The sequence below is a fragment of the Dicentrarchus labrax genome, unplaced genomic scaffold, assembly GCF_905237075.1.
Source record: "Dicentrarchus labrax unplaced genomic scaffold, dlabrax2021, whole genome shotgun sequence".
In the NCBI taxonomy this organism is placed as follows: domain Eukaryota; kingdom Metazoa; phylum Chordata; class Actinopteri; family Moronidae; genus Dicentrarchus; species Dicentrarchus labrax.
In genome coordinates this window covers 24,608,647-24,625,450 of record NW_026136708.1, presented here as the reverse complement: position 1 = coordinate 24,625,450, position 16,804 = coordinate 24,608,647, and the positions used below count along the sequence as shown (strand labels likewise).

At 40.7% G+C, this 16,804-nt stretch overlaps 3 protein-coding genes and 2 non-coding genes across 10 annotated transcripts in view; 3 read left to right on the top strand and 2 right to left on the bottom strand.

The window, feature by feature from the left end:
* Positions 1–1,690, bottom strand: part of col12a1b (collagen, type XII, alpha 1b) — a 137,317-nt gene extending 135,627 nt beyond the window's left edge. For 4 of the 6 annotated variants that reach the window (XM_051408951.1, XM_051408954.1, XM_051408957.1 and 1 more), the window contains exons 1-2: positions 1,477–1,670; positions 573–684 (exon numbers count right to left, since the gene is read on the bottom strand). In XM_051408951.1, the coding sequence (XP_051264911.1) occupies positions 573–648 (76 nt within the window). In that variant the 5' untranslated portion in view covers positions 649–684; positions 1,477–1,670. Of the gene's footprint in view, positions 1–572; positions 685–1,476 lie in introns of all 6 variants that reach the window. The other 2 variants (XM_051408952.1, XM_051408956.1) reach the window with 2 other exon arrangements.
* Positions 1,691–1,697: 7 nt separating this feature from the next.
* LOC127368406 (stonustoxin subunit beta-like) lies at positions 1,698–5,447 on the top strand. The gene is made up of 3 exons (XM_051409240.1): positions 1,698–1,998; positions 4,490–4,536; positions 5,010–5,447. Exons 2-3 carry the CDS (start codon positions 4,491–4,493, stop codon positions 5,426–5,428), a joined length of 465 nt encoding a protein of 154 aa, XP_051265200.1. The 5' UTR covers positions 1,698–1,998; position 4,490; the 3' UTR covers positions 5,429–5,447.
* Positions 5,448–7,119: 1,672 nt separating this feature from the next.
* Positions 7,120–7,192, top strand: trnaa-agc (transfer RNA alanine (anticodon AGC)). Its single transcript has one exon. It is a non-coding gene; the product is annotated as a tRNA-Ala (tRNA).
* Positions 7,193–7,535: 343 nt separating this feature from the next.
* On the top strand, positions 7,536–7,608 carry trnaa-agc (transfer RNA alanine (anticodon AGC)). Its single transcript has one exon. It is a non-coding gene; the product is annotated as a tRNA-Ala (tRNA).
* Positions 7,609–14,233: 6,625 nt separating this feature from the next.
* On the bottom strand, positions 14,234–15,741 carry LOC127368397 (uncharacterized). Its single transcript, XM_051409229.1, has 2 exons — positions 15,056–15,741; positions 14,234–14,972 (listed from the first exon to the last, which is right to left on the bottom strand). Exons 1-2 carry the CDS (start codon positions 15,238–15,240, stop codon positions 14,330–14,332), a joined length of 828 nt encoding a protein of 275 aa, XP_051265189.1. The 5' UTR covers positions 15,241–15,741; the 3' UTR covers positions 14,234–14,329.
* Between the last annotated feature and the right edge of the window lie 1,063 nt (positions 15,742–16,804).

Genomic DNA, 16,804 nt, shown 5'->3' with positions numbered 1-16,804 from the left:
CCAACTTAACCTACAGACAGATTCAGTTGAGGTTATAATACATGCTTCCTTTTCTTAAGATACATTACTTCCTTATAAGACTAAATCAACGGCATTAAAGGAGCACCAGAGTGCCGGAAAAGTAAAATAACTCAGCTTTTCTAACAATATAACATATTTTTCCTCATTGTCACCAACTGGAAGCTGTATTTTACAGACTTTTCTGATCTAAACAAGTTACATTCGTGGCTAAAACCACTTCAGAAGTGCTACTGGTAAAGGATCTTATCCATAAATTCAAACCAGATTATTTAAAGCAGAGACAGTTTTTTTCTCTCTCTCTCTTCAAGAGGAAATCTTGCAAATTCCTGATGGGAAAAAAATCATCAATCAGAGGTTAAACTGAGGGCTGAAAAAGGCAAATCAATTCACAAACACACACATTTGCTTTCTCTGTGTGATCTTTTTATTCAGGCTAAATGTGCAGCTAAACATTACAGGCAGAGAGGAGAAGGTGAGAGGAGCTGAAGTTAGATGTGTTGAATCACAGAGAGGAGGAGGAGGAGGAGGAGGAGGAGGAGGACCGGCTTTACCTTGATCCTGGGCCTGAGAGGAGGACAGCAGCAGTGCCAGGAGGGCAGCCGCCGCCAGAGACAGGCTGCTCTTCATCTTCAGCTCTTCTGGCTCAGCAGCACATGAATGAAGCTGCGAGAGGAACGAAGGAGGCGGTTAGACCTTTTATAACAGCAGCCCCGCAGCAGCCTCAGGGCTTCACAAGACCCTGCAGCAACCCGAAGGACCTCCATCAGCTGCATCATGTGCATTTACTAGCATTTCAACCCACATACAGTCAATTAGCTGCACAGAAGCCAACAACAAAAAGGCAGGAATATTTAAAAATACATATTTCCACCATGCTTGCGCTTGTAAAAGCTGCTCCTCACATATGGAAAAAATATTACGTGACAAACTTTATATGCATGAAAGGATAAAGTCCAAAAATCCACAAATTAACTGCTTTAAAAACCAATAAAACCGGTTTAATATCATGGAAAACTTCATAATAAAGGCGCACAGCAGCAAATCCGTCTCTCTCTCTCTCTCTCTCTCTCTCTCTCTCTCTCTCTCTGTCTGCCTTAGACTTTCTCTCGTTTCTCTCTTCCTAAAGCGGCTTAAACTCTGCTGCAATACACCGCAAAGCGTCCAGCTCAGTATCTAATATCTCTGCCGATAAGATAGACCCAATCTAACCGAGAGAAAGCCTTTCCACAGCTCACAATAACCGAGCATCAAGTCCTGGCGCCTGCGCAATTACGCACCACAATGCCAAACAAAAGTCCACGCGTCTCTGGACATTTCCCAATTAAAACTGAATGGTAACTGGAATATTAGAGACACTAAAGTCTGGAAACGACACCGCCTTTAAAAAGCGCGAGAAATTATTTAATCTCAAATAATTCACCCACAAAAGAAATTCCCAAACCATGCAGGACTGACCTATAGAGGAGACTGTCGAATTGCTTTGGTTTGATTCAAGAAAATAAAAAATAAAATCGGTTTAAGTCTCAGTTGTAGACCCCCAACCTGAGAATAGGGAGAGTGAGGTGGTCCGGTGTTGCAATCAGAGAGCTCCGCGGGTTTTTGGTTCCCAGACGCGTCGGTGAGCCTCTTTCCAAGTGGGAAGACTCTCCACACAATCTGCTACTTAACAGGGGGGCTGCTCCCAGCTCTGCCTGCCCCGCCGCGAGCTCTTACGACATCCAGCCGGGCCAAAAAATGATGTGTAACCTCTCAAAGACACACACACACACAGGGAGGAACACACACACTCGGAAACTTTTACATAGTTTTCTGCATTCCTTTCCGGTGATGGAGGGCTTCTGTGCGTCTCGGCCGCAAGGAGACAGCAGCGCAGATCTGCTTTTCGGGAAGAGGGGGAACTGACTGAGGCTTTTACCCCCTTTTTCATTTCATGAATCAATGGGAAAATATTACACAGTCTTGTTAACTAAACCCCAGGTCAGTCTTTTCCCTTTTTTAATGCATTATTCCGGTTCTCAGGGACGGAGCAGACGTTTCTGGGGTCCTCGGCAGTGCTTTGATAAAGCAGCAACAGTGAATTTAACTATAATTTATTTAATTAATTACAGTTAACTCAAAGAAAGTGAAGCAAAATGCACAAAGTCTCACACAGAAAGTTTAAGGTTACTTAAGAAACGATTCAATTCCTGATTTTACCTCAAAAATTCAAACATTTCCCACATTTGGTCCAGATTTGTTGCAGGTCTTCCAGTCTTTATTGATCAGAACCTGAAATTATCTCTGCCCCCCAATACACGTGTTAGCAGAACATGGTGATGCAGCCAAACATCTTGTCACATAAATCCACAAATATGTTACAGAACGACACAAAAAAAAGGTTACAAATGCACTGAAAGGCCAAACTTTAGTAACCTGGGTCCAATCCGGAGTGTAACAGGTTTGGTGTAAAAACACATTCAGTGTAAAGTCCCTGAAATCTCCTCCAATAGTTGTTATAGTTGCTATATTGCAACAATATTCCTCTTTCACAATAACACAATTTATGTTTGTGTCACCCAAAAAATGTAAAGTATGTCAAAATCTTATATATGTGGCAATATTTGTGTACTGAGTTTGTGTCTAATACTGTGATAGCACCCCCAAATGTAGTTACTTGTTGTATTTTATAAGATTTGCAAGCAGAAGGACAAAATTTGGGCGCAGCATCTCAGAAATCTCTCATTAGTCACAAGTGAACAAATGTATTGCGGCACCACAAAAATGTGTTAAGTGGAATCCAACAATTTGTCTCCAAATTTGTAAATATGCCCAACAAATCTTTAATTATCATAGTTTCCCCCGAATCTGACAATCAGCTGACATCAAATTTGTTAAATTATCCACAAAAGATTGTGACCTTATTATATGTAAGACCATTATTTGGCTCTTTAACAAAGCTGAAGTAGTTAAATCATGACAAAGGCGCCCCCTGGTGGCCGTCTGAACTTCAAACTCTACTAGTTATCAATTCAATTCCACATAAATGTTGCCAAAACCATCAGATGAGATCTTTTTTCCAGCTGGCAGGTCGTCTCGTCCTGGCTTTCTGCACCATCCAATCAGAAGTGTGTCGGCTTACGCAGCACATTCCTGAGTGTTGGGTTTTATCTATTAGAGTATAGATGGAAGAGCTCATCTGGTGACTTTAAAGTGTTAAATGATCTGCTGTGGGTGTGGACTGATAGCAGAACAGGCCCAGGGCTGTCTCCTCCTGCACTCTGACTTAAATTAAAACAGACAACAGAGAGGAATCCACCCAGCACACAAACTGTAGATCAACACGAGCTATTCGCCAAATTAAACAATCATATTCTGGATGTTTGGTTTCGTACAGAAGCAGCTCGTAGCAGGATGTGACTGCGGACAGAGTATGTTGTTAAAACACTTTAATATGTAGATTTCAGTGACACGGTTCCCTCCAGTCTCAGCTGATTTCTTTGTAAACGTCGCCCTCTAGTGGCGGGAAGCTGAACATCCACACGGGGATAGCTGCAGGGCTGCATTGTGGGAATGTGCAGTTTCTGGCTGTCGTACAAACATTATGAAACATTCAGTTGAAGCAATATAATAACATTGCACTCATAGTTGGCACAGAATGAATGCTGTGTGAGATAATGTTGCACTAATTGCTAAATTAATCCGGATTCTTAAAGTCTTGTGGTTTGTTTAAAGCAGCAGTGCCCAAAGAAAAAGGGACAAAACTAAAGCTTGAAGTTGTCGTAACTTCAGTGTACAGGGTCCAATCTTCATCATACTTCATGTATTTGGTAATAGTCCCACCCTGAACACATCTACATATTCAGTCATAGTCACAGCGCCCCCTAACAGCAACTTGAAGTAAGTCTTGTGTGGCTATTTCAATTTGATTTACTTGATTTTCACGGTATGGTGTACACATGACATATTGGCGCCTGAGGAAATTAGTCAATTATCCAAAGTACAAGCAATCCTTAAGGACATAAAAACCTGGATGAGCTGCAGTTGTCTGATGTTTAACTCAGACACAATTGGAGTTGTTGTACTTGGCCCCAAACACCTCCTAGAATCACTTTCTAAAGATATAGTTTCTCTAGAGCAGGGGTTCTCAACCTTTTGCAAGCTGGGCCCCCCCAGAGCTGGTTCATTGCAGCTTCTTTAAATCAACTCTTTATCACAGAAAACCCTGGTTATGTCCACTGTTAGAAGTGTCAGATGGAGCTGAGATGTCCTGTCTTGTGCAGGAATGAGTCTGCTGGCATCGAGCAACCCGTTGGTTCGTTTGTGGTAGTTAAATCCATCGTTTCATTAGTCTGTAACTTGTGTTGAGTTAGAGACCCAAATGTTGGACAGAGTTCTGGCTTTTTTTTCCTTCTCAGATTTCCCCTATAGTGGAGTTAATAAAGGATTATTTTATCTTAATGCGCTGGTCTGACTGTGTTCCTTCTTCCAGGATGGATCATGGTGGAGAACAGAGACTGAAACCTGGTCTGAGAAAGTGTAAGTTTGACAACACATAATCAAGTCCATAGCTTTGGTATAAAGCCCAAGGCTCAGCAAATGTGCTATTCTAATTTTTTTTAAACAATATTTATAAAAAATCAGGGTCTAGGAAAACCTGGGAACACTTGGAATTTTATTAAAATAACAAAAAGTTCTGGAAATAATTCATGTTGTCCTGAAAATGTTGCTCATAATACAAAATGTTCTGTAAAACAAGATCAATTCTACTTGATTTGAACTGGTACTGTTATGGTTCGAAGAAAACTGTAATAAACTGCAGTGAAACCAGAGACACCCCCCACTGTTATAAATAAGTCAATACCAGGCCTATTTGGTAGATGATAGGACCATCTGGAAGTCAATGCTGTCCTATATCGTCAATAAGAACTCCTGGACAATGAAGGAATAACTTCATAGACAATATGTTGATGAATAAACAGAAACAAGCTGATAACCTGTCTCTCCATCAGACGCCTGTGAACTCACACTGGACACAAACACAGCGGACAGGTTCCTCAGACTGTCCGACAGAAACAAGAAGGTTACGCTGGTGAGGGAGGAGCAGCCGTATCCCGATCGTCCCGAGAGATTTGACCGCCTGCAGCTGCTGTGTGCGAGCGGTCTGAGCGGTCGCTGTTACTGGGAGGTGGAGTGGAGAGGAGAGGTTCATATCGCAGTGACGTACAGGCGAGTTGAAAGGAGAGGAGGCGGTTCCGACTGCTGGTTCGGAGGAAACGATCGGTCCTGGAGTCTGAACTGCTCGAAGAGTTGTTACTCTGTTTGGCACAATGAGAAAAAGACAGACGTCGTTCTTCCCTACTCCTCGCAGTCTATGTGGACTGTCCTGCCGGCACTCTGTCCTTCTACACAGTCTCCTCTCAGACACTGATCCACCTCCACACCTTCAACACCACGTTCACCGAACCTCTTTATCCGGGGTTTCGGCTTGGGTTCACGTCTGAGGCCTTGAGTGGTTCCTCAGTGACTCTGTGTTCAGTGTAGGAAGGAGAGACTCCTCCCGTGTTACAGAAACACTTTTCATTTTTAATTTAAGGAAAGATATTTTAGCTGACTATATTCAGAAAACACCTTAAAGTTTCAGCTCCTAACTTCTTAACCACAAGAGCTTCCCCTCGGAGGGAGGGGTGGTGCCCTGTTTGTTTTAATTATTATTATTCAGCATTTTATATATTTGGTCTAAACTTTTGTATTTAGTTTATCATTCTCATTGTAGTGAATCTTTTAAAAGAGGTAAAAGGTTGTTTCTGATCTCCAGAAACCTGAAAAACTCCTGGGGAGTTGATGATTGAATCACATATATCAATGTTTGCTGGGAAAAAACCCCTAAATTAAGATATTTGACCTAAAAAAAAGAAAAAAATTGAATATAAATATCTAAATAAATTGTTTTATTTGCAAATATTCCTACATTTTTCCAAATACAAGTGTACTTTTAATTAACCTTAATGAATGAGTGAAGGTTGACAGCACATTGGAGAAGCAGCTGATCCATGAATATATTCTTCCATGATCACCGATATAAAACAATAGGAGCATCACACAGTGTATTTGAGGTTGTATGGATGAGCTGGATCAGCATATTAGTTTTTATATGTCTGTGTAATATATTTTAAATATATTTTATTTCTTACAGCTTTTTATTATTTTACATTTTGAATGTACTGTTGGAGCCTGTTGGAGAGGAGGCTTGAGAGGGCAGATTATTGTTTGTATTGTGTATTATATTAAAGTTCAATAAAGAGAGTTATATAGTTATTTGATCAGCTGAGAATAAAAATATCACAATATCAACATGCAGATGGTGTTTGATTTAAGATAAACTCTCGTTGACGACTAGTATGATTATTTATTATGGATAGTGTTAAATCTTTAATAATAATCAAATCTTTTATACTGAAATGACTTCATATATCTCATTTTGTTGATGTTTGATTAAACATTTGCTGAAATAGGAAATATAATAGAAACAGTACAACTTACAGTGAGACAGTGAATGTCACTGCAGACTCAAAATATGGCTCTGAAGGTAAAACAGGATGGATGGATGGAGGATGGATGGAGGATGGATGGAGGTGCTCAAAGCTATCCTACAGCTGCTCTGTTTTACCACACTGTGTCTCCACTGAAGGAGCAGCAGCACCCTCTGCTGTCAGCAAACAGAAGTGAAAGATCTCACAGCAGCTGGTTTTCCCACTCAGTCTCACATCCCAGTACGAACCAGGTCTGACCCCACATAGCCTCCAGAATGAGACTAGATCAGGTGTGTTCACTCTGGGAATGACTCCCCAGTCTCTGACACTTCCAACTCATTCTTACCTGACAGAGGAGATACCTGATCTAGAAGGTGGTTCCCTCAGAGTGAGGCTCAACCGTTGCTCCCTTGCTGTGCTGATTCCTCTGAGTGTACAAAGTGCAAATGTATCTGCAGATTCTACGACTCAACATGGCAGTTTGGGAGTTTGATCCCCTCTAGTATTAACAAATCCTGTATCTTGCTTCACAACCTAACCCCGACAGCCTTTACGATTTACAGTGACGTCATGAGTTTTCAGGCATCACGGGGGATTAGCTCAGATGGTAGAGCGCTCGCTTAGCATGCGAGAGGTAGCGGGATCGATGCCCGCATCCTCCAAACTTTTTTTTTTTTTTTTTCGACAACAAAACAAACAATAATGAAGTTATACTCACGAGTTGCTGTAAAGATCTTCTCTGGTGAGTCGTATTTTAATAACGAATTTAATGAATGCTAATTAGCTGCACAGTCAGAGTGAACGCCTGGAACAGGGATAAAGAGTAATGCCCGAAGGTTGTGTTAAAAGAAAGAAATTATATTTACAATGAATAAAAAAAATACAGTGAATAAAAAAAAAGAAAAACAAACAGCGTAAAAATCGAAATGTAGATGTTTTATCCAGTCAGCAAAGATACAGTACTGCTTACTATTTATAGTGACGTCATCAAATTTGGAGCATGATGGGGGATTAGCTCAGATGGTAGAGCGCTCGCTTAGCATGCGAGAGGTAGCGGGATCGATGCCCGCATCCTCCAAACCTTTTTATTTTACCTTTAACTCAAAGATTACATGCTGTTCGTGGAAATACAATGTGCTAGTGCTATCTATTATTATTATTATTATTATTATTATTATTATTATTATTATTGTCTGTATTTTATATTCTCAAAAGGGTTATATAAACACATAAACTAGGCAACCTCTGTAGAATGTAATCAGATTAATTAAGTAAAGTTAGTAAAGTAGTGGGTGGGTAGTCTCTTAAAGAACCGTAGTCTGGGTGAAAGATCGATTCTGACTGGCTGCTAGGTGTCCATTAATTCCTGTTTAGCGTTATCCTGTTTGAATTCAACTAAAAGCTCCCAGCACCAAACTCCCTTTAAGAAATATCACATTTTAACAATTCCTACTGGTCCGTAAAAACACTTAACTCTAGAAACACGAGCTAAAGGAGGTCACGTGTCGACAGTCTTCTTGTCAATTCGGCACCAATATAATCGATAAAGATAAACTGTATTGTGTACAAACTTGACATTTTGTCGCTTCAGCTCACTCAGCCTCTGTTGTAGCTGCACTGTTGGAGTGGAGGGGAGAGAGTGGGAATGAGGGACCGACAGTTACTGAAGTTAAGATTTCTCACAGATATAAGAGCTGGTTGGCGGATCAGATACACGCCGAATTCAAGACCGACTCACAACACTGTTAATTCAACGTCTATTTTGTGTGTGTAGTTATCTGAGAACTTTATTTTGGGTTTTACGTTTCAATCACAGACTTGGATCCTTTTTTCATCAAAGGAATTCTGTTGCATCATGGGAGATTAGCTCAAATGGTAGAGCGCTCGCTGACAACAGGAAACAGCCACATCTTATGGGGCATCCATAAGAACAGCGGCTGACAGAAGTGGTCAGGTGAGGCGGGAGGCTGGGTGTGAATGAGGAGGGGCGGAAGTTTCAGCTGGGCCACTAGCTCTGGCTTGCCGGTTCGTGGGTTGGCCTTGAACAATGTGTGCCGAATCCACTCTTGCTGGAAAGGTGGAAGCTGATCCTTCCAGTGACTGGGAAGCTCAGCTGGTGGCTGATGAACAACAAGACCTGGTATCGCTACTGGAGGGGGATCGGCACAGGCCTCCAGATGCACAGTGGTTGCAAGAGCTAATGAAGGAGAGATGAAGCAAACAGGCAGCAAAACAATATTAGGTTGACTGTTGCATTTGATAGTAATATGCCATAAATGCAGCTCACAAACAGGCACAGTGCAGAAATACTACAGAAGGAAACAGCAAAGAACCCAGTGTACACTTCTTTTAAGAAGTGAACTCAAAGAATGCATTCCGGTTGATGTGATATAATTCTGTATTGTGAAGAAAAATATATCTAAAATGTAGAAAGTTTCCACAAAATAATATTTCCTAGCGGTCATTAAACACTTTCATAATATTTGCGCATTTGTGTCATATGCCACACCTGTATCTAGCTGTGCTTCACATTGCGATGCAGCAGATACCAGTTCCTCATCATCATCATCATCATCCTCAGAAGTCCCTGGAGAACAAATGTTAAAACTATTAGGCTTACTTTTAATACACAGAGACAAATGTATGCAAGATGGTGCATACTTACCAGCAGGGAAAAGCTGCCGGTGGGCCATGTGTTCGGTCGGGGTTTTGCAGCTGGAGTTAAGGTGCACCGCGGTGCTGGAGCTGGAAAAAAGTGGACAAGTCTGTGTAGTCAGGTAAATGGTAAAGCTATACATGTAGAACTGCTGTAGGGGAAATTCAAAATTCACAATTCACACTCCTACTCACAGGGTTTAACTGGTGACATCAGTTTTCTCGCCAGCTGTGAGGGAGACATCTTTTTGCCACGCGCCAGCAGCGCTTTCACAGTCACAGACAAAGTGGAGGCTGCAGGTGGAGGTGCAGAGGCGCTGGAGGCTGCAGGTGGAGGTGCAGAGGCTCTGGAGGCTGCAGGTGGAGGTGCAGAGGCTCTGGAGGCTGCAGGTGGAGGTGCAGAGGCTCTGGAGGCTGCAGGTGGAGGTGCAGAGGCGCTGGAGGCTGCAGGTGGAGGTGCAGAGGCTCTGGAGGCTGCAGGTGGAGGTGCAGAGGCGCTGGAGGCAGATGTACGTCTCTTCAAGACATATGCCTTGAAATGGCCATGTTGGTGTTTGGCCGGGCATCTGCTGTAACCAGGTACTTGATGAGGGCCTGGGCCTCTTTGCTCTGGTCCTCATAAACCTCGGAGCGGCCCTGGGATTCTCCGAACTCCACCATCAAACAGCCCTGGTCTCCAGTTTCCCGCGCTTTAGCCTGCATTTCCTGCTTCTTCCTAAACTTCTCCAGTTCCTCTGTCATCTCTCTGATGTGAGAAGTGTACTGCTGGAACAGCTGTTTATTCTCTGACAGAGGGTTTGCCTGCACTCTTTCCTTAGCAATACTATGCACTAAATACACTGCATAGCCAAGACTGTTCTCCAGGAGCCATCTAAATCTCTGGCCCTGGTACATGCCAAACTGAAGCTTGCAGTAAGCCAGTACTAAAAACAGTCAGTGGGGTCTCCACCGTGGCCAGTGACAAAAGTACCGGCCTCTGCCAGCACCTCCTCTTTGGGTTTAGCCCTTCCAGACTTCACACTTTCCACTGTCTTTGCCTCCTCCGACGGCGCCATGAGAAGTCTGGTCGACCTGGCTGACTGGCGGCGAAAAACTGGGTAGGCATACATCTTCTGAATGAAAATAAGAAAAAGACTGTTACCTCTAGTCATCTGAAAGATACCTGCATGTAAGTGTGTACAGTCCACTGTATATTCAACTGTACCAGAGGTTGCCTGCCCCCAGGGCTAAATCATTATTTGTCTGTGGGCATTATTTATTTATTTATTTATTTTAAATGAGGGGAGGCAACCTCTGTTACAGTGTATCTGACGTCACAACATTGGTACCATTCATACAGCTAAAACTAATGACATTATTTATTGTAAGTATGCTGCCCTGCTGCTGCATTCCTAGTTTGCAGAGGGGTATTGCACAAAACCAGGATAAGGGATTAAGCCGGGATATGTTGGTTATCCTGGCTTAATTTAGCCTCAAGTCGGTTGCATGAAAGCAGGTCAAACTTAACCCAGCCAAGTTACTATGGTGATTTATTCTCTGCAGCTAGCCTGCTCCAGACCAGGCTAACAGCCAGGCTAACATTAATCCAGGTGATTCACCTGTATTTCCACCGACAATCCTGTGAGGAATTAATGTGTTTTACAGCATGTCCATGGTCTTTCTAAGTATGTTGCATCATTTTAATTATCCTGCATTCAAATATTACATATATATTGTCATTTCTCATTTCATTTCAATCTGTTGGCTGTTTGTAATTGCAACAGTCTTTTTATATTGATTCAAGTGGTAGTATTATTACTCAGGACAAGTGTTATATTGCTATGCTAATGAAGACTGCTTGTCAAAATGCCGTCAGAGGTTTCATAAATGTGTTTTATTGCAGTAATTGAGATTACAAAACACAGCTGATGAAGTTGCAAAGGTGTTTTCAATGAAATCTGTGACAAGGGCAATATAGTATATATATTATGGCATACCGTTTAGGAAATTAATCTTTGAATATATAGAATGAAACTTGACTGGTCATCAAGGCACTGCTGCCATCTTGTAGAAGTGAGAATGAGTCAGTCAGGAACCTTGTGGCAGCAATACTGAGCAATGAGGACATTATTAACTCATTGACAAGTGCTTGTATGGGCCAAAATCCTTCCCATAGTACCCGTGCCCAATACCGTTATCATGACGAAGAAGTTCACTCCCTTTTTAATGGTGGCAGACCGACTACAACAGGCCTCAGGCTAAATCCTGACAGAAAAAGCAAAAAAGTTTTCCAGTTTAAGAAAGTATTGTAATATTTCAACTGATGCCATTTTGTAAAACCAGCTAATTCAGAAGGCTATCACTTTGATGAAAAGGATACAACTAGGTTTTCAATTTCATTCAGTATTCTCATATTTTTATCAGTATATCCAAGCTTCATTCCATATATCCAAAGATTCATTTCCTAAACGGCATGCCATAATTTATATATATATATATATATATATTATTCACAGCTGTTCCCTCTTCATAATGGCTTGCCCTTTCTTGGAGGATGTACTGGATGAGGAAGCCCTAATCCTCAGACGAGCATTTAGTCATGCAAGAGTCTTCTGGGACAGGTCAGACCCATTGGCCGTTGGAGATGACTATCTCAGTGAGAGATACAGATTCTCAGGTGATGGACTAAGATATTTATGTAGGCTGCTGGGTCCAAAAATACAGCACCAGACGGCAAGAAGCCATGTTCTCACTGTACCACAGATGGTCTGTGTTACAGTGAGATGTTTTGCAAGTGGGAGCTTCCTTTATTCTGTTGGGGATGCAGAGAACCTCAATAAAGGAACCATTTGCAGCACATATCCTGGCTTGGTGGGCCGCCCCCTGTGCCAGTTCTATGGGCTTTTTTTAACTGCTACAATCATACAGACATTCAACATGTCAGCAGACACCTAATCTATTCACCTCATTTGTTCACTGTTATCTACTTTATAGTCACTTACCAGCCTGCAAAATGTTCTTGTATTTAACTTTAACTTGCTGCCAGGTCCTTTTATGGCCAGACAAGTTTGTTCTTTATGAAGGATAGAAAGATAAAATAGATAAAAATAGATTAAATGACACACATTGTGGATAATTGTTTGCACTTAATCATACTCTACATTTAAGTAACATGCACCTCTACTTTCCACTTTTAAAGCAAAGTGTACAACAGTTGATTAGTGGACTTACAGTAACTCCTTTAGTCCTTTAATTGTAGCCTAATTATGACAGTTCCAGTGGAGCACTGTTTATTCATTGTACAGTTTTGGACTACTGAAGCATTAAGCCGGTCCGCTATTGTCTGCCAGGCTTTCTCTCTTTCTTTAATTATGGCATTGGTATTGGCTTTTTTTCTTATATCTTTCACCTCTTCATAGAACTCCATCAGGAGCTGTTGTTCAGCGGCCATGAAATATGAAGCGCGACTCTTGGTGATTCTGTGAGCGATCGTGAGGTCTATTTCAGTATGCCGTTAACAAGCACTTATCCCGACTATCTACACCTGGCTTAACATAGCCGCACCTTTTCATCCTGGCTCGGCAAACGTGCAACCAATTAAGCCAGGATGCGCCGAGCAGGCTAAGTCAAGCCGCGCTTGCTCAATTATCCTGGATTTCTTTATCCTACTTTTGTGCAATACCCCTCCGGACTAGACAGCTAACACTGGTCTCAGTAATGTGATGGGATTTCAGTTCATGGGTTTCATCAGGTCCCTTTCCACAGGTGTATTAATCAAGCACCATGCAGTCTGCATTCATAATCTAGGTGCTTGGTTGTATACACCTGTGGAAGAGGACCTGATAAAACCCATTAATAATCCACAACGAGTGCTTTCCTTCCTTTTACTGAAGCTTCCAGCAATACAGGAGACTGAGACTCGTTTTTGGTTGTAAAACTGCACAAACAGAAATAAAATACAAACATTTCTCATAAAAGAAATATTCTGCATTTGTGTCTGATCCGTCATTATTCACATGAATGGACTGAGCGACAGCACCTACTGGCTGTTAATGCTATCGAACATTAACATTACTGTTTGCAAGCTATAGCAATGGCAACACCTAGGGATGAAGAGGAAATGTGTCCGATAATACCACATCACGTCTAAAAAGCATATCTGACCTTAAGATTGATGAATGGATGAAGAGCATGAAAACACCAATGCGACTGCGCAGTACCTGATAGCTGACATTGATGAGACTGTACCGACCGCCGAAGAGTGAGACACAGGGGAGAAACGTGATTGGTCAAAAGTAAGCCCACAGGGAGAAACGTGATTGGCTCATTTGGGCTTACTTTGGGTTTACTTTGCCCTGCGAGGAAGGGAGCCAATCTTTCCGCCCCTCACGCAAGTGAAAAATACTGGAAAAATACTGAATAATGTAATAACAGATATGTTTTCCCCTGCAACAACATCCAGGTGATATCCCTGTGCGTTATGACCGATTTCGAGTTTTATGTTTATCGAGTCACCCGCCGGAGCTGGATTCGAACCTGCGGTTTAAATCCCCAAGCTATGACGCCCCTTAGCGGTCAGAGATCCCATAGTGATTTCACGTCATTGCATTGATTAATACTTATTATTTTCGTGTGTATTATTAAGAGCATTGCTTTAGCTTTAAGAGATATGCCCCCCAATGACTAGTAATGTTTATATCTATCTATCTATAATAATAAAGTGTGCCATAGCAATTTCATGTCATTGTATTAATACTTATTTTGTGTTTATTATGAAGATTACTGCTTTGGCTTTAAGATCATATGGAGTTATATAATATATATATATATATATATATATATATATATATATATATATATATATATATATATATAATGACTTGTGATGTTTATTTCTCTTTCTGTTAATATAATGATCATAATAATAATAAAATGTGCCTTCAAAGACTGTGGGACAATATGGAGCTTTTTTGATGATGCACAGGCTGAGTCTTAAATGTTGGTATAATCAGATTTAATGTATCTGAACACAAGATGTAAAATAAATTAGTATTGAAATGAAAACACACACACCTCAGAAAAACTATATAAACACAGGGAACTATACACGCAAACACACAATATACAATATATACAATACATACAAGCAAAACATAGTTAAAAACTTATTTTTCTGCTCTCTGTTCTGCCAACCACTCTTCAAGAGATTTGCCATTTGAGGCACGTGAGCAGAAGGCGGCACTGCCATGACGACTATGCCCAAACTCCTTTGTTTTGGGCTGCCCACACTGGCTACAGGTATTGTAGGTGACCCCTCTCGCATATTTCCTCTTGTGGACTCCACTCTCCTCCTCAAGGGCCCGCTGGCGCCTGTTCCTGTGCGTGTACCGGGACACAGGAGTAGCAGGTGCAGGAACAAGTGGAGCTGGGCCTGCACTGGATGTTGAGGCACCAGAAGCTGGCAGTACGCATGACACAGTGTTGTCTGGGTTGAGGATGCAAATCCCTACCCTAGGCAACATCCCAGGAGCTGCAATGGGCTGTGCAATGTCTGGTGCCGTGGGGGCAGGTGCGATGGGGCACTCCCTGGTGGCAGCAGCTGGCTGTTGGCCTGGCCGCAAAATAGAAGCCTGCCCTTCCAGATTTGGAGGGAGGACAAATTCATGCCGTGGGCCTGATGCTGAAGGAAGGAGCTGCAGTCGTTCCTTTGGTGGTAGAAGCTGGTCAGGTGCCACAGGAATCGGGTTGGTTGGAGCCATTCCCTGAGAAAGGATACTCATCTCCTGGCTCTTCAGCCTCCGTTGAAACCTGAGAGAAGATCATTTGTGTTAGATATTTATTCATTAGAGAACTATTCAGTCAATTTGAGGTAAATGATGAGCCTGACCTACCATTGAATGAGTGTCCGCTGATTAAGCTCAAAGAGCTGGATCATTGTCTCCACCATAACCCTTGGACTGTTGAGCACTAAGTCCTTGATGTGGTGGTAGTCGCTGAGAATTTTGGACCATCTGGGGGTGGACAATCCAGCCTTCTTGGTGGTTTTCTTGTGTAAAGTGCACAGCCTTATGCACATGGCCTCAACCAAGCTGCATCATAGCAAGGTACTGTAAGGTAATATCTGCAGCAAAAGGTAAGAATATACTGTTGTAATTGTTGGCAAAGACCCATTTTGATAATTTTACTGTTATTTTGGATTTGCATCTGGTATTTCACACATCATTGTTAATACATATTTGTTGCTTTGTTGTGTGTCTAAATGAAATAAATAAAATGTACTGCATTGTGTGGTCAATGACAAAATAATAATTTAATTGGAATTTTCTTATTCCAAATATATTTTAAAATGTAATATATTCATATTTTTAATAAAACTGGAATTTTAAGTGTATTTGACTTATAATATTAAGTTTTGACTATTGTACTTTTAAGTAGACTCCACTATACTTTTCTATTGTGATAACGTAAACCATTTAAGTGTATGTAAATTAAATGTTAAATTCTGACTATTGTACATTTAAGTTGACTATACTTAAACAAATTAATTTTCTCTACTGTCAAAAACTTAAACCATTTGAGGCAATCACTTGACACAAATGGTTTAAGTACCATCAACTTAACCGGGTTTACAGTGTATCGTTCATGTTATCAACTCTTTATTTACACTGTAAAACAATCTGTTATTCTATTAATATTATTATAGATCCATGTATTAAAGACAAACACAAACGCCCTGTAAACTCACTAAATATCCTGTGGATGTTTCATGTAAAATAAATAAATAATAATAATAAAATAATAAAATCAGTAACTGTAAATAATAATTAAAGATAATTAGATTTTAATACGTTTTGCAAATCTGCAATTTTTACTGTTAATTTAATTTATTATAAGTGTAATACTGTTAATAATTCATTTATAAAAATAATGGAAAAACTTAACATTAAAAAGTATTAATTTTAATGTATTAGTTAGTTAACTGACAGATATGTTGTATAATGATGGAAGTTGAATAAATGTTGTTTATCAGTGTATAAGCATTGGTAAACTATCCAAATACAGTTATCAGTGTAAACAGCAATAATTACTGTAATTTCACAGATAATGACTTTTATTACAGTTCTATAACTTTTAACATTCAGAGTCTGAAAGCTGAGTGTGTGTTGGGGGGGACTTAGAAGCAGTTATTGAATTAATATTGAATGGTAAATAAAAACAGTAATAGATAGATAGATAGATGGATAGATAGATATACTTTATTGATAGTGTGTGGGAAATTGCAGTGTAGCAGCGGCATTACACACAGTAACAACACAATAAGTAAAGAGAACAACATAGACATATCAAAAAAAGCTATATAAAATGCAATATAAAAAATGTATAGAATGCATAAATATGTGGTATAATTGTAGTGCAAAGTAAAAATATAAGGTACAGTGAACAGATAAAACATATAAGGTTCTAGGAGACTGTATTGTTATGACCAGAGTTTTAGCTGTTATTGTACAGTGTGATGGCATGTGGCAGGAAAGATTTCCTGTATCTGTCCCTTCGACAGCGGAGCTGGAGCAGCCTGTGAGAGAAGGTGCTCCGCTGTCTGACCACTGTGTGATGGAGAGGGTGCTGATCATTATTGTAAT